The 20,102-nt window shown below is 40.5% G+C and overlaps 1 protein-coding gene across 6 annotated transcripts in view; it reads left to right on the forward strand.

Moving 5' to 3' along the window:
- The window catches only part of Mctp1 (multiple C2 and transmembrane domain containing 1), a 564,452-nt gene that overhangs the window by 463,446 nt on the left and 80,904 nt on the right, over positions 1-20,102 (forward strand). For all 6 annotated transcript variants that reach the window (XM_060383587.1, XM_060383590.1, XM_060383588.1 and 3 more), the window contains one exon: positions 4,121-4,240. In XM_060383587.1, the coding sequence (XP_060239570.1) occupies positions 4,121-4,240 (120 nt within the window). The remainder of the gene's footprint in view (positions 1-4,120; positions 4,241-20,102) is intronic.

Genomic DNA, 20,102 nt, shown 5'->3' on the forward strand with positions numbered 1-20,102 from the left:
TAATCACTGCACATACATTGCCGCATTTGCTCCCAACAGCTATCTTATGAAACAGGCTAATATAAACTAACAGGTCTTTCTCAACATTCATTTTGATGCCAACATGTGAGAAACAGAGCTAAAGCCCCTTCTCCGGGCTTCTGGTGGAGGTAATATTTTACCATAATACATTGTCTGCTTGGAGAGACATGACTTACATATCAGTTAGCTTTTGCTGTTCATACGTGCCTTCGGAATTCCAAAGTCAAAGCAACTAGAGCTTATCAAGGCATGAGTCTTTAGGTCGGATCAGATTCAGTTGGGCATTTTTTGGTACTCAGCTGTCCTCACTGAGGCATCTTCGGTTGGCTTCTGTTCACTGAGGAGTTTTGCTTCTCCATGGGTCTGACTTTCAGTTGAGTCAATCAAGGTGACGATGTCATGTCATTTTTAGGCTTCTGTTTTGCTACTGTTCTGAACCATAGAAATTCCATGACATATGAACAGATTACAGATAATACAGCACACATCATCACAAATTAAATGTAAAATCACTAAAAATGGTATCCATAATGTCACCACTTCGTGGCTTCGTCACAGCTCTTACTCTTGAAGCCGTAACAAACTAAGGATGGCATAGGAGAGATGATAAGCTGCAAGAAGGACCAAAAATTGATATTTAATAAGAGCCAATACCTTCTGCCTACTAAGCACCTTTAGATGCCAGACCTTAGACTAATTCCATTCCAAATCTGCAAAATAAATAGTAGAATTTCTATTTTTCAAAGGAGAAAACTGAAATAAATCCAATAGCTGTCCAAGGCCATAGAGCTAGTGGCAAGGAATCTTGGATGCCTCCAAGTCTAATGTGAACATCTTTTCTCTTTCCATCTCATCTCACTACAACAGCTCCTCAAGACATATGGCAAGGATAGCTGACAATACAAGGCCAGTTGGAAGAGAGCTTCTAACACACTTCTAACGTGCAGGGTAGTGCGCAGACTTCTCAGTTTGTCAATTTTTTTGTGACAGGTTCTCATGTAGTTCAGGCTAGCTTCAAACTTGATATGCAGCTTGAGGATGAACTTCAAGAACTGATCCTCCTGCCTCCACCTTCCAAATGCTATAATGATAGGCGTGACCCAGAATGCCTGAATTTACTATCCTTTTCTGCCAATGGAGGCTGTAAGTGCTGTTACCATTTTGACTAATATCTCATTAAGACTTTCTCCTATGGAATTTTAATTATAACCCACAACAGCCACCCTATAGTTTAAAACAAGAAAATCAAATACTTAAAACACTTTCAGTTTCTAATGTGCATGAATAGGTAATGTAGGGTTAGGTGTCTCATGTTAAATGGAAGCATGCATTCTGCCGGTGCCAGCCGGGCAGAGTCGAACGGTTCTTGAGTTGGGAGTGAGGATTAAAATTAATAAAATAAACACACAGCACACAGGAAACTTTTTAAAGGTCCAGACAGAGGGAGAGCACTCTCTGCAAGAAGTGCTAAAGCAAATATTTGCCAGAGACAGAAAATTCTAGAAGCTCCCGAGTTATAATTGTGGGCGTATTTTCCTCAAGTCAGCTAGTTTCTGGCAGCTGTTCTACAGTAATTAATACAAATAATTAAACTGCTTAATAATTTGGGAGTGGTCTTGGAGCCACTTACTTTAATTGGGAGTAAAAATTTAGTCACTGAGCAAGTACTATACTCATCATGTTCTAAGTTCCAGATGTAAAAGAGCAAATAAAAGAAAATGTTCATTCTTAAGGACCTTGCATTCTAGAAACTGCCTGAACGTTACAGTAATTCTTTGATACAGTAATGTATCAAGAATTTATATGGGCTCTAATCAAAACTAATTTTCCCTTTACATGTAGTTGTTGCCTATCAAATTTATCTGTTTATTTCTTGAAAGAAGAATTATCTTTGCAAAAGCACATTTAATAATCCTAAACACCAATTATATGTCATTTGACCTTTGCACACATTATATAAATTTCAAAAAATAAATGGTAAGACTTTTTTCTAGAAATCTTCCTACATTTCTGTGGGAAATAAAAGCCATCTTCAGTTTCATGCATTGAAGTATTTGGAACGGTTCTTATTCTGGAAGTTGAATCTATTGTTGCCTTGTAATAATCATCAAAATGGATTTCTTGGGTTAATAAATGATTATGTATGCATATTGGTGTCCATTTGAGCTATGAATATCAGAAATCTAGTAAAATACACAATTATCAAAATATTTTTAAAAATTTGATAGTTTTCTGGGAGTGTCATGCAGCGTTTTGATTATATGTACCTTCTGTCCCCCCAATCTTCCCAGATCCATCTGCTGACTCATCCAAATTTGTGCCCTAAAAAAGCCAAAAACCCCCACGACTAATGTCTGCTTCCCTGTGTGTGGTCTTCCGATGGACTGTGGCTGCCTCACCAGGGGCTAAACTCTCAGAGGAAAATATCCCTCCCTCTCCCAGCAGCTGACAAGCGCCATTGCTCCAAAGCTAGGGGTGGGGATCCATGCCCGTCCCCCAGTCCTTGCTGGCATCTGGTCCACCCTGTACTGACACAGGTTTGGGGCACATTGTTCAACCACTGTAAGTCCATGTGTGCAGTGGACCTTCTGTATCCCTGTGGTCATCCACAGAACGGGTGCAGCAGTACTTTAGACCAGGGATGTTAGAGGTGATAGTATTTGTGTATCTTTTTGTAGATAGGAGAACAGACGCAAAGTCACCTCTTAATGCCTAGAGCCTGAGTTCTGTGGCTCACAGGTGGGAGTTCTCTCTGCCACTAGAGAGGCCCAGGCCCTTGACTGATATCTACTAGGAAGGTCTGAGGTAGCCCTGCTGCTGACATTAGTGTCACATGATCCTTCCCCTAATTTGTGGTCTATGAAATGCAAGCTATGCATGTTAACCTCAACAGTTGACTGAAATCCCCACTTATGCTACTGCTCAACTAAATCTTAGTAAGAAATGATGTTCTAATTTCCAGTCAATAATTAGATAATTTTCTGAGGACCGATTGCATGTAGTCAGTAATGGTGAGCACGTGTATTTGCCCACATTCCAAACACTGTGTTAATTTCTCAGTGTGAGAACTTTAGAGTTCTCATAACTCTAAAGTGATACTTCCATTGTCCCCATCTTATGGAGGAAAAAATTGAAAGCACAATATGGAAAGGTTACACTGCTCCTTAGCATCGTGGTCAGAGAGGAATCCTACTCTTCATCCCGAATGATTCAAGGGGAGCGTAGTCTGACAGCAGGAGTCATCGACTCAGAATTTAGATGCTCTGTCCAGGAGCATGAGTCTGGTGAGGATGTGGGTGAGTCACAGCTTTTGTCTCAGCTCCTGCAGTTTTACAATGTGAATGGCTCCATCTGTCACCCCAAGTTCTTACTCTGACGTTTGTCTTACAACTAAAGATAGTTTATTCAAATAGGTGGTGTTAAAAACTAATACGAGCAGGCGTGTTAAAATTTCCTTTGACAAACTCGCTCTTCACATTCATTTGCAAGTGTTTGACTTTCTGTGTAATATGGAATGGTAGGCCAACTTCTTTTAACGCTTACTGGAAGCAGCACTTTTTTTTTACAATATGAGTGCTTGGGGCTCCGTGGTACAGACATGGTATTTTCATCTGCCTATTTTACTTGTTCTATTGTATTATCCAAGTGAGATTTGTGAAAAGAATATCCCTAATGTTAAATGGTGATCCATTCTTTGTGATTAAGACAGACAGACCAGGCTATTCTGACAACACAGTGAAGCTCATTTAGCTGCCTTAAAAAAAAAAAAAAAAAAAAAAAAAAAAAAAAAGCCAACACTCTTTTGTCTAATCTAACAATAATTTCACTGGAAGAGGAAAATTAAAATTGCATTTGACAATGTACTGATATCAAATTTCCCTTCACAGAAATTAAACAAAGCAACAGTCTTAGTGGTAATTTTCTAGGGGTGTGGTTTTAGCAAACCGCTTACTAAGTCCCCCGGGCTTTGTTTTCCAAGACAAACCTTCCTGCTCCAAAGCATTTGGTTTCATGGGTTTTGAGGTGGAGTGTGGCTGTGAGTACACTCAAGGAAACTCGGAGTTGACCATGTCTTTTTCTCTCTGTTTCTCCCTTCCAGCTCTTTCTCTTCGCCGTGTGGAACTTTGAGCTCTACATGACGCCACTGTTGTTGTTGTCACTATTGACGTGGAACTACTTCCTCATAATATCAGGGAAAGATAACAGGCAACATGACACGGTAAGTCTCTGTGTTCTTCGTGTGCTTTCGTTCTTCCTCCTAGTCCTTCTGATGGGATAACACTGAATGTAGTCTTATAAACCAGGAACTGAACCTTGTAGGAAGGTTTGTAAGCTCAAACCTAAGGCCTCTTTGCCCTTAACACAATACAAAGTATCCACCAGTTTCTGGAATGATTCAGTTTGGTAGAAACTCAGGTGGGGAGTATGTAAACTGAGCTGGTGATTAACATCCTTAATGGCTGTTGCTCCAAACCTTTATTTCTTTCATTCTCCTGTTCATTTTATGTCTTAATGAATCCCAAATTAAGAGATAATAACACAAACTTAGGAATCAGACCAAGTTCATGTACTCTACTTAAGACAATTCTCTGTGTGAACTGTCACTGGCAGGGAGAGTTGATAGCCACTGCTCTGAAAAGTATAATAAAGCACCTTAATTCAGTGAATCTTCACTGACAACAACGTATGTGTTTGTGAGCCAGGTTTCTTATGACTCTGACTTAAGGATGAAGGCCTCTCATTTAATTCCAAGAACGTTAAGCTAAATATGCATTCCCCTTTGACTTTTTGAAGGTTCTTAGAGTGTGTGAGGCAAGGAGCAGGAGCTCACTTGATGAGAGCATTGGGCTTTGCCTGTTGGCCAGGTTCGCTCCTCTTGTATTGCTGCAGTCACTGATGTCCTAGCAAACACACCAGAATGTATTTCACATGACACTGTCCAAGCTCGACATTTGTAATTGTGTAACCTGATAAGCAGCTCTTGAAAGAATTTAAAAGTAGATGACAATCTATTCTGTACTTAGAAAAGTTTTGACTTCATTTGACTTATTCTCAGGAATCTTTTTAAGTTATTCCAAGACAGGTTCTCACAAGCAGGAATATTTTTCTAATGACTATGTTCAAAACAAATAACAGAGTTATTTGATCATCATTTCAAAATACTAAAGTATCATATAAGACTTCCTGGCAATAATAGATATCAAATGAACTCATTGACTTATCTGTGGTAAAAAAAAAAATTCTTCAAACTGATTTTCTTTATCATCAGAATAAATGATAAATATTAATATACAACCACCAAGTACATGATAGAGTTGTTTACTTTCTAATACACTGCTGTCTCTCTTACTAGATCAGAATAAGTTTGAAGAAACAAATTCCCTGCTGACCTTTGTATTTGTGACGTTTTAGAATGCTGAACAGATTAGAGATGGTCCACATCTTTGCATGTTGTACACTTGTTGAGTGTGCAGATAGAATGGATCCTGTGCCTGCGACCTGGAGGCTGAAGGAGGGTGCCAGGTGTCTTGCTCTATTGCTCTAGATTTACTGCTTTGAGACATGGTCTATCACTAAACCTGAAGCTCACCATTTCAGCTAGATTGTTTGGAAGAAAGAGAGCTCTTAGCATCCACCCATCTCCACACACATAGAGCTTCCACACACATAGAGTCATGCCCTGACTTAGAATAGGTGCTAGAAATTCAGAATCAGATCCCCACGCTTACAGAGCAAATGTTCTTAACCCCTGAGTGATTGCCTGAGCGATTGTAAACCATCAAACCAAGATACAAGACTGTAGATAGAAGTCTTAATGGGTAAGCAGTATTGATAGACAAGAAGTTATTTTTATGCTAAGACTATATATTTAAATTGCACATCGAGAAACAGGCCTCAAATGCTATAAGCATTGATGTCTTGGGGACTAGTAGATATTTTTGTCATTTAATCCAAGTTTCTTTTTTTTTCTTTAAGAAAACAGCATTATCTCAATTACTTTTTTGTCCTGTTTATCTCAAGAGAGATTGTTGAAAGAGAAGGATATCTACTTTTTATTCAGCTGCCTTTGCAAATAACATTATTTGAAAATAAGAGAAGTATTAAATTTGTTTTAGTTTCTAAATCCCATGGGAGGAGTTATCCTAAAGAGTTAGTTGCTAGTTTGAGAATTCTTAGTAAAAAAAGTTCTCAAATTGTAGACTCCCTTATTTTTTCTAGAACTACCTGCCTTGATTGGAAAAGTCTGCTGTTGGAGGGAAAATTGTAATATATAATTTATCTTTGGTACTTAAAATTCTCTAAAACTCTTATAAGCCTATAGAACAATTATGTAATAGATAATTTAAATTGCATAATATACTTCTAAACTGCCCTTTATTTTTTACAAAATGCAACTCTGAAAATGAACTTTCAAGATCTTCCTTTGAAGCACAGCTGTTCTTACCGTCTCCTTCTTTTAGAACTGGACAACATTTTATTCCCCAGCACAGCCCTGTCAGACATTCTGCAGCTTAACCCGCTTGAAATGTCAACCACACTCCATAACGCCCAGTAATTGCCTTTTATTTGCCCAAAACACACATATCCACATAATCTGTTCTTCCCAGGGACTGGAGCAGCAATCACAACGTTTCTTTCAGCTTTTCATTCACTGGCTCACTGAGACCTTACGTAACTCTTAAATCCAATTTGTCTAATTATGTGTTTTCTGTCATACCCAGCTGTGCATTTTAACTGCTTTCTCCTCTTGAAAGAAGACCTGGATTATACTTTGCTGGTTGCAAGCTGTGTGTGTGTGTGTGTGTGTGTGTGTGTGTGTGTGTGTGTGTGTGTGTAAGACAAGGGCTTATAGGCCTGGCCATGCTGTGACCAACTCTTCCATGTGGCGTATAGCTTGGGAAGAATGGTGTTCCACCATGTGTCCTTACTGCTATTTTAAAAAAACCTTGCTGAAGCTTTCAGCATGTGTGGAAAGTACACAGGACCTCTGGGGTGAATTAATTATACTGTTGGCTGACCTCAAACCAGGAAACTTCCTGGAGAGGGAGATTGATTCTGCCATGAAGGGGAAATCTTAGAAAATTTAATTAGGTTGAAGACAGAACAAATCAAAATGACTTATAGATCTACATAGAAAAGAGAAAAAGGTAAATAATAATTTCATAACATATGAAGAACATAGATGGGTAAAAATTCTGTCTTCAACATATTGACCGATAGTTGAGATTAATACCCAGTAGGAAAGGTCCTCCTCGTGTGCTTGTTTATTAAGCCTCAGCCTGCTGATCACTAGAACGCTGTCTCCCAACCAGTGCTTCAGCTTTCAACAGAGAAAGGAGGTCTGATCCTTGCCCAGAACACTTAGCTATATTTAATAAGCAGAACCTGTTAAGGACTGGTTGAGCAGATAGCCATTTGTGAGGGGGGATCTGCAGGCTCAGAGGGAGCCCATGAGGAGAAGTGTGTTAAAATGCCATTTTGCCTGTCCTATTTCCCAGTCAGGGTTGTTAAAATAAGCAACCCTAGGTCTCAGTCCACCTAGTCTGTGACCATGACATGAAAATTTCCAGTACAAGAATTGTTCAGCCTTTCCAGAGAAGCCTGTTTAATACATGCTTCATTCAGAAATGTCTCTGGCATGAAAAGGATATAAAGATAGAACTGCCATCCTTTTCTTGGTTTGAGCTGTCACTCCAAAAGCTGATAAAATTTCTCCTGCACTGCCTATTGGCTTGGTACCACCTATCCAAATTACAGACACTGCAGACAAAAATGTCATCCGCTGAAGAGCTGACACCAGACAATACTCTTCATTTGGACTTTTAAAATTACCGAGCTCTCCTTGCACTCCACCTGCCACGTGAGGACCTCTGTAGGCACTGCCTTACTGAGTCATCTCTCTGGAGGATGAGCTGATTGGGTTGGATCCTCCTAAGTCTCCCATCCCCATTCTTTATTTGTAGCAATTGAGGGGAAAATGCTCCTGTAGAATAAGCAGAGCTGCATGAGCCCTCTGTAAAAAAACAGGGACCAGGCCACAGAGAATAAAGGAAATGAGGAGATCATGGAATCAGACGGTTAGCAGACTCCAAGGGTATCATTATTTCTACTTTACCCACAGGGAAACCATTAAAGAACTTACCCGAAATGCACACACCATTTGTGTTCTTAACTACAATCGTGCTTCCTTTTGGGGCTCTATTTTGGTACATGCCATTTTTCCCTGGGCAAGTTTCTCCCATGAGTTCCAGCAAAGACAGTAGCCTTAACTCTACCTTCAAACACACACATTGATAGAGACCATTCATTGACTCCCTCCCTCCATCTTACTGTTAACTCAGAGAAGTGGAGCGGATATTTTATTAAGCTTTTTTTTTTTTTTGCATTGTATCCTGGAGACACTGCTTCTTTTCATTCCTTACGATACTTATACTAAATTAATTATTCTAAATGCTTCTAAATTCATAAATGAGGAAATTGAACTGCAAGATAAGTAGTGAACTCCACAGTGTCGGTGTGTTGTGAAACCAAGTCTGCCATTTTCTGAAGCACTGGGCTGTTTCTGTAGGGTGTGCTTGGGTATTTCTTCCCCCAGGGGACTTTTTTAGGTAGCCAGGACATTCCACAGAACCCCAAATGGCCCAGATTCCTTCTCACAAGCCTCTCAGTGACTTCTCAAGAAATGACACCAGAGACCTTTGCCAGTCTAGGTGCTACCATAAAGTCTGAAAGCATGTGTGGCCTGGGAAGTGACTTTCTCCTCACCCAGGTGAGCATGGTAGGACTAAGGCAAAGCTGAGCACCCTGCACAGTTGTGTATAAAGTCTTGGAAATTTTTGACATAGAAGCATCCTTCGAGTAGGATTTTTTTAATTACACTTTAAAAGAACATTCATCTCCACTGTCATGCTATGCCTCCTACCCAGCAGTCTCGGTGCTAATCAGTGGTGACATGAAGGAGACCAAGGAGCCGAGCAGATCAATGAAATCGCTCTGACTCATGGCATGACTATGACATACGCTGAGACAAAGTCTGCCTTGCTAAAACACTCGGAAATGCTGGGACGTTCAGTTAGTTCCTTCCAATGACAAAGCATTAGATTCTTCTTCTCCCTTCTAGAATAGTCCTGAATTTCTTTTCTTGTTGAGGCTGATCTTTTAAGCTCAGAATACTTACCTCCAGAAACAAAGCCTGTAAGGAGAGAAATGCTGTCATAAATACATTGGAAAATTTGGAACGGTCACCACAGAAACATTTGGTGTCTGTCCTGAATCCTGTCACCAAACACGTTTATTATGCTTTCTGCCAGCTCTTGTCTAGAAAAGCAGCCCTTTGTGGAATACTTGAATATGGGAAATAGTGGAAAAATGAGTCTAAGAGGATCTGCGGGGCCTGTCCAAAGCCAAGCTGACAGAGGAGAGGACCGCTGGCAGAAGCACTCTGTATCTACTGTCATATTCTATTTCAATAGGCTTTACCAATCGCTGAAAGTAGCATAGACCACGAGTCTCTGTGTTTGCCTCTCAGTACCAAAAAAGACCACATAGTCAGTGCTCTTAACAGAAGCAGCTCTGACTCATAAAGCCTCCAAACACATCTAAAAACAGAAGATCACTCTTCTTTTGTGCTTGTTTCAACCACAATTTTCTCAACTTTTTCAGAAGGTTACCAGCTTGCAAAAATCCAAGGAGGCCCATGAAAACATCAGACCTTTAGTTCCCAGAAAAGTCCCAAGCATAAGGAGGTTAACAACAATAGCTAAGTAGACGCCATGGAAAAGCACACCCCACAACCTTCAGAGGTGTTCACTACCTGTGCACAGGGACCCTGAAACACATGGATGCTGCCTATCCCTCCATCAGGATGTCAACATGGTCTCGTGTTTGCCTTTCATCTTAGACCCTGCCTCTACCATCATCACCGTAGGATCATTCCCCTTGCTCAGAAAATGACTAGACCTTCTCTTGGGCAGATTTCCTTCACATTTCAACTGTGAAGCCCAACGGATTCTTCCCAGAGTCATAAATAACACTTTTACAAAATCAAAAGGTCAATGACCTGGCCTGGAGAGATGGCTCAGTGGATCAAAGCACTTCCTCTTTGTTTAGGGGACCAGAGGTTAGTCAGTGCTACTGCTAACTTCAAGTCCATGGGAACTGACACCTTTTCTGGCCTCCTTGGGCTCCTGTGTGCACATGGTACACATATACTCACATAGGCACACGCAGAGACATATAAACAAGGCCTTAAAAGCCACAGAGAACTGATCAATGTCAATAAAGCTCCTAATAAAATTCTAATTTGTCAGAATGCCCTACAATTATCTGGCAACTATATTCAGATTACATCACGTATTTTTATGTGTAGACCAGCAGGAAGGATATCACCTAAAATAAAAGCCTAATTGTGAAATTGTGCTATACCGGTGGTTCCCCAATGTCATCAAGGACGGCTTGGAGTCTCCTCATGAGAAGGACCACTGTAAACCATCAATTAAGGCTCTTCTTCCCTTTGTTCTTACAGGGTTGCTTTTTGGGGATTTGTCATTGTTGTTGCTTGTGCAACCCCTAGGTCTTTATGACAGAGCTAGGAAGGCAAGAAGGGCTGGGAGACAGCTTGGAGAGTAAAGTACTTACTGTGAAGCCATAAGTCTCAGGCTTTGAGGCTTCAGAATCTATGTAAAATCCAGTGTGACCATCTATGATTGCTCTTGTGGTGAGATGGGCTGTGGGGCTAGGCAATCCCCAAAAGGTGCCAGGTCAGCAAGCCTGTTGTACACAATGAGCAGTCAAGAAACCCTGCCTCATCAGGACTGGCTGCAGTGTCCTCCTCTGAGGCCTAGCAAGGCTGCTACCCCCTCTGGGGAGGTGATCAGAGAGCCTGTCACTGAGTTCATACCAGAGAAAGCCCCTGCTGCTTTTACAAGGAAACCCACTTGGATACTGAGTCTATGGGCTACATCTGAGACCTTATAAGCAAGGGTCAAATAGAAGGGGAAGAAGATCTCCCCTATCAGGGGACTAGAGGAGGGGCATAGAGGGAGAAAAGGGAGGGACAGTGGCATTGGGAGTAGACGAGGGAGAGGGACACAGCCAGGATACAAAGTGAATAAATTGTAATAAATGATAATGATAAAAATTTATTACCATAAAAAATAAAAATACCCCCCCCAAAGAAAAGAAACCCTACCTCAAACAAAATGGACAGCAAGGTCCAACAACAGAGGTTATCTCTTGACCTTTACACATGTGCCCTGCAATGTGCAGCACCCCCCCCACACACACACACTCTCTCTTTTTAAAAAGCAAAGAAAGGCAGGAAGATGAGAATGATGCTCCCTCCTTTGTAGAGTTGAAGAAACAGTCAAAAATAATATGGTGGCTAGCAGAGCTGATGCACGTGAGTCGGGTGCTCTGTGTGGAACAGATGTGCAATGCAGGCCACACAGGAGTGTGGAGTCCTGGGAGTCCTGGGAGCTGTATGGCCCCGCGCACAAATGCGTAGCCTGGTTGGAACACTGACTCATTGCCAGAATACAGAAGTCCAACAGAATACACTGTGGCTCTGACATCTTGCCGCAAGCCACGTGCTTTGCTCTGAGGCTCCCCTTCAGCTGTGTCTGTAGCAGCCCAGCCATAAGGCTGGGGCCCCTGACAACAAGGGGGGTTCAAGGAGTTAAAGAACGTGGAGAGGTGATGGGCCAATTGCCTCTGAAGAGCAAGGGGAGTACAACATGCCTTCATTTTCCCAAGTTTCCATGTACTCTCTATACTTCCTCCTCTTTACTAAAATAGTGTTGATTCTGCATATTTTAAAATACACCGAATCCACTGCCAGTTCCCCCACATTTGCGTTCCACACCGTAGCCAAATCATCCTTTAGATTGCTAGAAAACCTCATAACAAACATGATTTTTAATGTCTGCAGAATTTTCATTATGAAAATACTATAATGTTTTTTCTAAATTTTCATTTTTATATTAATTACAGCTTATTCACTTTGTATCCCAGCTGTAGCCCCTCCCTCATTCCCTCCCAATCCCACCTTCCCTCCCTCATCTCCTCCCTGCCCCTAATGTTTTTTCTTATTAAACACTTTTTTAAAAAATGTATTTGCTTCAAAAACAATTTTTACATATCTGTGCTGTAAGAAAACCTCTAAGTGTGGATATTTGGTCAATACCTTCTGGCAAAGTCTTCAAAGAATCTGTGCATCAAAATGCATTTATTTTGAAGATTTTTTGCATTATAATTTGTCAACTGCTAAAAGACTAACCTCTGTAGAAGTATGTGTATATCTGAATTTTCTCCAGGAGAGCCATTGCTGACTTCCTAGTGCTGCCCTTACTAGCAGTCCTGTCCACTGCTACTAAGAGTGTGGATGAGACAGCTCCTCTGAGTTCTCTTTTTCCTGTCATAACTTCATCTGATATATTTGCTGCCAAACCATCTCCTTTTAGACCTAAACCAAGTTATTTAAGATTCAGTGGATCCAGGTTATCTTTGGTTAGTTAAAAGATACCTCCCCATATTGGCTTTCATTGTAGCTCACGTGTTCCTCATCTGGCTCACCCTGAACCCCACACTCCCCACAGCTGCTGACCATAATAAAACATATAGTCAACACCAGAGTCAAATCAACAAGTTCAACCTTTGCGGGTGGCTTCCTTCAGTTGACCCAGAACCAGCTCCCTAACAAACGTGCTGCTGCCCCACGTTCTGACCTCTTGCTCTGCTGGCTCCTGGTGTGCCTCGATCTCCTCTTGGTGCTGCTAATGTTCTTGAAATTTTAATTTCTGTTTTATGAATTTTGTTTCACCTACCAGTGTGTCCACCTGCTGACACATCTGAGCCTTATACCCTAGCCATGCATGTGTCTACATGTCCTTTCCCAGGAGAGCTTACTAGAGTCTTCTATAAGCACCTACCGCAGCTCGTGGCTACTCTCCGAGACTCCAAGACCAAATTAGAAAACAATGTGATGAGAAAAATTAACACCTCATAGTTTGTACTAAGTGGTTCACAATGAGTCTCTCTTACCACCCGTTCTCTCTCATGGGGAAGATCTCTCAGACACTGCAGCATGATAGTTGCTCAAAAAAAAAAACAAAAAACAAACAAACAAAAAAACCACAGTTGATGATTCCAGGCATTGTGGCACAAAACTGTAATTCAAGCACTCAGGAGGCTGAAGCAGATTGCTGTGAGTTTTAAGACAGGCCAAGACATGTAGCAAAACCTTATCTCAAAATAAAAATGTTTGATGAATAAACAAATACTTCATCTTTCTTTCCAGTCAAAAACTGTATAATTTTACACAAAAGTTTTTGTGAAAATTTGCAGGCACTAATAACCAAAGATAGCCAGAGGCACGCCTTGTAATCCTAGCACTTGGGGAGGCAGAGGCAGGCAGAGCACTGTGAGTTCAAGGCCAGCCTGATATACAAACTAAGTCCAGGACAGCCAAGGCTACACAGAGAAACCCTGTCTCTAAAAACAACAATAACATAAAGCAATCAGAGGTGACTGAGTTTTGCCCCTTTCCGGGGACAGTCTGTGACATACTGGGTGAGCAGCCAACTAAGTCGTACAGTGAATGTGTTAGGTGCGTCTGTGTGTGGAAAGTAGAATGTTGAAGATGAGCAGATGACTACCTGTGCACTGTGCATGTGAAGAAGTGGGGCTGCGTGCCTGTGTCTCCGCACTTCCTCCCCGCTGCCGGGCCTGTTCTCGTCACTTCCTGACTCCGTGCTTACCTTTAATACTTCTGCTTATAGCCTGCCCCTTTCCTCTATTCTCTAACTGCAGCCTAACTTCAAATTGGAAAGATAAAACTTCAGAGTGGTGGGAGATGGGTGTTATCTGTATGTGAGATGTATGTTCATGCAGAAAAAGATGTTAAGAAAATGCTTCTGTTTTTAAAAGACAATTTCCTAAAGATCTCCTTTTGGGAAGTGCAATTCTTGTGTTAAATCTATCAGGCCAGGAAAAGATTTAAGGGTTTAAAGTTAGTGGCAGTTGTCTGAAAAGATACAGTTAGTCTCATATTTTAGTCCCTCCCATGTGCCTGAGCTCATCCTGCTTGCTCTGGTTCTGGGAATGTAATGAAGCTTATGAGATGTGCTTGATTCTCACAAACAACAAATTCTTCCCTGAAACCTAGCGCCAGTTCCACCAAATACAGTGTCTTAGCCGCTAAAGGGAGCCTGAAAGTATTGCTCCCGCAAGGGCTAGAGCCCTAGACAATAACTGGAGTACTAGGACTCTAATCCACCTCAAAACCTCTCACAGGTCCAAAGAATGCACCACTTCAAGGCTTCCTCAGATTGTCTCACTTGGAGGGTTTTCTCCTGTAAGCCAATTTTTAAAAACACTGAACTTCAAAAGGCCTGTTTCCCTGCTTCTGTCTTCTTGAACTGAGGAATTAGATGCCGGAGAAAAAAACAAACGGATACCGACTAGTTCCTCAGGTCTCAGGACAGATTGCCTACTTCTTACTCACCTTTCTCATTCTTTCTGAATGAGTTTGCCTTGTCCTTTTCCTAGACCCCAAACTATTAGAAATATTGTGGTAAAGGAGATGAGATGGAGGCCACCTGCTCACGCATGGCGTGGAGCTGGTTCCCACTACAGTCTGCATAGTCTGTAAGAGCGTGGTCTAGGTGGAAGGTTTTATGTATCTGGTGGGCGCCTTGTGGTGGTATGTGGTTGGGGGGCTGTATGTAATGTAATGGTGGGTGTGGTGTATGTAATGTTAATGAGGATGTGCACATGCGTGTGGTGGTGGTTATGTACATGGGGGGGGGCACAAGCTGACATGGGTTGCTCTCCATCTTTTTTTTTTTTTGAGACATGCTCTCTCATAGAACCTGAAGCTCATTGAATAAGCAGCCTCTGTTCTCCGCACCCTCTCCCCGTCCTCGCTAAGCCCTGGAGATACCACCAAACTCAGCCTTTACATACTAAGGGGTCTAAATGCAGGCCCTGACGCTTATACAGTGGCTGCATTAAAACTGAGCCATGGCCCTGTAGATGCTTATTCCCTCTGATTCACGAAGGCTCCAAGAACGAGAATACCTCCATTAAAACAGTAAAAGTGAACAAATGATATGCCTATCAGTTTGTAGAAGGTGCTTATGGATCAGCTATATTACTAGGAAGCTAATTGCCCTGAATCATGTATTTGTTAAGTTATTGTGTGAGGTACATTTGCCAGTGACATACAACTTTTAAGCTTTTCTACCCTCCCATATATGGAACTGGAATAGTATGTTAATGCCCAAACTGAAATTACACTTTTGAGGGCATTAGCAATCAGTAATTAATAGTCTGTAAGAGCGTGGTCTAGGTGGAAGGTTTTATGTATCTGGTGGGCGCCTTGTGGTGGTATGTGGTTGGGGGGCTGTATGTAATGTAATGGTGGGTGTGGTGTATGTAATGTTAATTGTCAGTTGTTATTGAATATTCTTACTCATGTAAGAAAAGAAACATAACAATTGCACATCATCACTTCAAAAACAGCCGAGTCTTCTGCTGCTGTTGCTTTCTTGAGAAGACAGACTATCACACAGCATTCCTGAATAATTTGTTGTTTATATACAACAAATTCAGGGATTAAATTCCAGACTTTCTACTTATTAGCCACACAAATTATTCATTCGTTGCTCTACACCTTAATTTTCTCTCCAGGGCATGAGGATAATAGCTACATTCTTGGAGTCTCCAGGGATTTATGAACCACCACCGTGTGCCAAGCACGGAGTAATGCTCAGAAAATGATGAAGCGTCACCTGACCTGTGTATAACGGAGTAGGCCGTTGGGAGAATCAAGGGTGGCTTAGATGGCACATGAGTCAGCAGCCCTCTTGAAATGTTGCCTTCTAAGTTCTATTGAACAGGATGGTTTTCACTAGGCTCAGAAGCACATCCCTGCAATCCCAGAACTTTCCTGAGTTTAAGGCTATCTTGGGGTACTTAGTAAATTCCAGGCCAGACAGGAATGCATAAAAGACTTTCTAAAAAATGTGGGTTTTCCTCCCACAGCCATTTTACAATTTTAGTTTCAAATATGCAGACAATGTAAGACTTCCCGTGTGCCCAATCAGGCTGTGCCATATGGAGGTGGGGGTCCTTCAGAGAAAAGGTAGATATCCATATCAATGAAAGGCACCAAGTCGTAGAAATCAGAGTATGTGATGAAATTTGAGCGAAGAAAAATGTTCAGCAGATTAAAACTTCTTCAAAATGGATTTTCACAGAGTACTGTAAATGGATGCCACTTTTCAGGTTATATCCGAAAGAACTTTTTCCTGATTATTGTACTGTCTATATGCATGATGCACAGACCACGGCAGGAAGCGCCACAAGCTAACTGAAACCACCATTAGGTCCACCAAAGTCCGCATTCTTCACAGTCTCACACAAGATGTGTGGGGTAGGAGAATGAGAAAGGTAGCGCACCAGGCCTGGAGACAGGGACAGTCTTAATAAATCAGAATGGAACATGAAAATGTCAACTTAATCAAGCATTTAAATTTTATTAATCAAGCCTAATTTTTATGAGTGCAAATAATCACTGAAGCTGGACAAATTTGTTCTCGATTGCATCAGAAACATAATTTTAATATTTAATGGACTGATGAATTTAAATGGAGAATTATCTTTATGAAACATGCTCTTCATAATTTGCCATTAAATGAGAAATAAAAAATCAACATAAATCTTACATAAAGGTTATTTAACTAAATGTTGGTCCTATAAATGTTATGAATGCATTGTGTGCTAATTTAGCAATCACATAGTACACTACATAAAGCAGAAATGATACGTGCACCAGGCAGGCCACAGCACACTAGCGGGCAAGGCCTGACTTATTGCAGGAAGCTCGTGGTTATCACCAGGTAGCGTGACGTTCCTGAACGTTGTTTCCACTGAGGCTTCTGTGCTAAGTGTTGTCACTCAGGGCACATTTTCTTTCCAATCCAAATGTAGATCCAAGCCCACTAGGGCTTTCTTTTGTGAAGATGATTTTTTATAATACAAAAAAAAATTAAAATATTTTATTATTACTTATAAAAAATAAATAAACTAAGGACTGAAGTTACGAGACTGTGATTTTTACATCAACATGCTTCATTTTTAAAGTTGAATATTCTACATAATGTTCTCAGATTCTAGAACATTCTGCATGGAAATTAAAAGGGAAGAACTCAATCTCTGAATCTTCTCCTGAACACACAACCCATTCCACCTGCTCCATCAATGATTCAGCATGTTGCTTAAATAGATACTCTCAGAAGAGTTCAGTCAATCCAAAACTTTGGCAATATTAGGCCCTAAGAGAAACACTTTATTTACAAGTGTTTTTCTTATGATGCCCAAATGTTTCAAATGTGTAGTATTTATCGATGATACTGTGTGCTAAATTATGCATTTGCTTAAAATAGAAATAGCCCAGTGTAGCTTCAGTGTTCCCAAGCATACCTGATGGAGTTGGAGAAGGGACTGCTGTGGGAAGCGGTAAGACTGCACTGTGACAGGGGACTTGCAAGCCCCTCCTCCTGCACTGTAGAACTGTTAAACAAATAACGCGAAGGAGCATGCATGCTACTGCACAGAGGCAGAGAAATTATTAAGGTTGTTTTCAAATCCAAAAAATTTCAGATTAGGCCTTTCCTGTTAAAACGGTATGGTTGTGGAACGAAGCATTGGATTTTAACGTAAAGGTTTAAGAAAATGATTTTTTATTATGAACTCTTTATTATTTATGAACAAAGTATTTTGCTTCAAAACTACTGTTTTGTTGGACAGATTAATAATGAGTCCACTTTTAATTTTACTTGAAAACCACATTAAACAATTCAAAATGTTTAACTTTTTATATGCCTTACTGTAATTTGGCAAATAATAATACTTTCAAGAAAATCTCATTTTAATAGTGTGTTACAGGTCACCCTATAATTCTGTTCAGCGGAATTAACACACAATATCCTAAAGACACCTGGTTGTTCTGTTTTGTTTTGTTTTTGGTTGTTTTTTGGTTTTTTGTTGTTTTTTTTTTGGCAAGCAAAAAATACAATACATTGTGAGTCCTTTAGATGGAGACATAGTTCAAATAAACATAAGAATTCTCACAGTGCTTTGTGTAAGAATGAACATTTAAGAAACCAAGAAGGAAATATGAAGAGTAATTCACTTAGGATGCGTATGTTGAATATAGAATTTGTATTTGTTCTTGTTTAGCCTTTTTGTGGAACGGTATCTCTGCATATTAAAGTTAAACCGACACTTAAGAAAATGAAAGGGCACATCCTTTTGGACAGTCAAGTAAATTTACTGTCCTTATGCCTTCCAGCAAAGCATATTATACTGCAAATAAGAATACTGTTGATGACACAGCACACAGGCTGTACATAATCAGTGGCGTGAATCAAGAGCCATCTGATAGCCACATCAAAGCCATACTTCCTGTTAAGAACCAGGCTAAATTATAACATGGCACTCCCCAAAACGAGCTAGGGAAATGCATTCTCCATGAAATAATTGTCTTTGAGTCTCTGTAAAAAATCAGGAAGTCTTTTAGCAATGAGTGCTAATGCTTTTCTTTCTAGTCTGCCTTCTTTTGTATTGCAATGCATTCAGCTTCACTGACAACCTATAACACTAATTGTTATTACATCTAGTGTCCCGGTTATCTTGATGACTACTGTAGCTGAAATACTTCAAGGTCAAATCCTTAATAATGTGGCTCAAACTAGGAAGTCATCATACATTCATTTGTTTTGAGAAGTACCGTGTATTCCAGACCCGCTTATGAGCCTTATTTTTTAATTATTTTTATTTTTATTAATTAGAGTTTATTCATTTTGTATCCCCTGTACCTTCTTCCCTCCTCCCCTTCCAATCCCTCCCTCCCTCTTCCCCACCAGTGTCCCTCTTCCAGTCCACTGATAAGGGAGGTTCTCCTCCTCTTCCCTCTGACCCTAGTCTATCAGGTCTCATCAGGAGTGAGCCTTATTATTTTTACAAACAATTAATAAATTATACATGTAGTTTACTTGTTACATTGATTCAGTAAATGTTTCTTCTCAGATTTTTTTTGGAGGAAGCAGGGGTCCAAAAGTAAAAGATAGTCTTCTGACGACATCTATAATGATCTTTTTGATGACAGACTTCAACCACAATCATTTAAGTGATTATATGCATTCTCTCAATCCTTAGACATCCCATGATTTCCTATTGCACTCTCCCTGGGTAAATCCATTGACACAGAAATGCATGCTCGGCTGGATTTTTGCATTTATTTGATCTAAACAAAATCCAGGCCACGGTGAAACATTCTACTGTTCCCTAGTACGTCACTCTCTACGATAGAAATGGGCACATGTCCTGTGATGTATCCAAAGACAAGCATCTGTACCCACTGGGCACTTCAAGTATGAAGTTAAATACAAAACTCCTGACAAGCTTATTACTTTAATATTTAACATTACTATTGTGCATGTGGCCAACAGTAATTTCTTTAAACGAGTTCTGTGAATATATACTGTTGGAGTCAAACCATTTAAATTGCACAACTATTGTTTCTGAGCCTAGAAAACCACACATTTAGTTCAAAGATCATCTTTTTTTTAAATATTTTTTATGCACAAGAGTGATCTATCTGCATGTACACCTGCATGCCAGAGGAGGACATCAGATCACATTACAGATGGTTGTGAGCCAGCATGTGGTTGATGGTTGCTGGAGATTGAACTCAGGATCTCTGGAAGAGCAGACAGTGCTCTTAACCACTGAGCCATCTCTCCAGCCCCAAAGGTGATCTTTGAGGATACATAAACACACACACACACACTGTTTCCTGTCAGCATGGACTCTGGGCAGTTCAGGGCTTGATGTGTCTAATGCTAATAAGGTTAACATCAGCCAGTTTCTCCTGCTTTTTTTTTTTTAATCAATGAAAACAGTTTTAAACAAGGAGAAAACATTACTACTAAGAAAAAACATATGCATGTCTTCATAATTTTCAAGGACCTTTAAGTGTCCTCTTGCTACATTAGGTGTGTATGCACAGACCCTAA

This window comes from Meriones unguiculatus, chromosome 5 (genome assembly GCF_030254825.1).
Source record: "Meriones unguiculatus strain TT.TT164.6M chromosome 5, Bangor_MerUng_6.1, whole genome shotgun sequence".
Lineage (NCBI taxonomy): Eukaryota > Metazoa > Chordata > Mammalia > Rodentia > Muridae > Meriones > Meriones unguiculatus.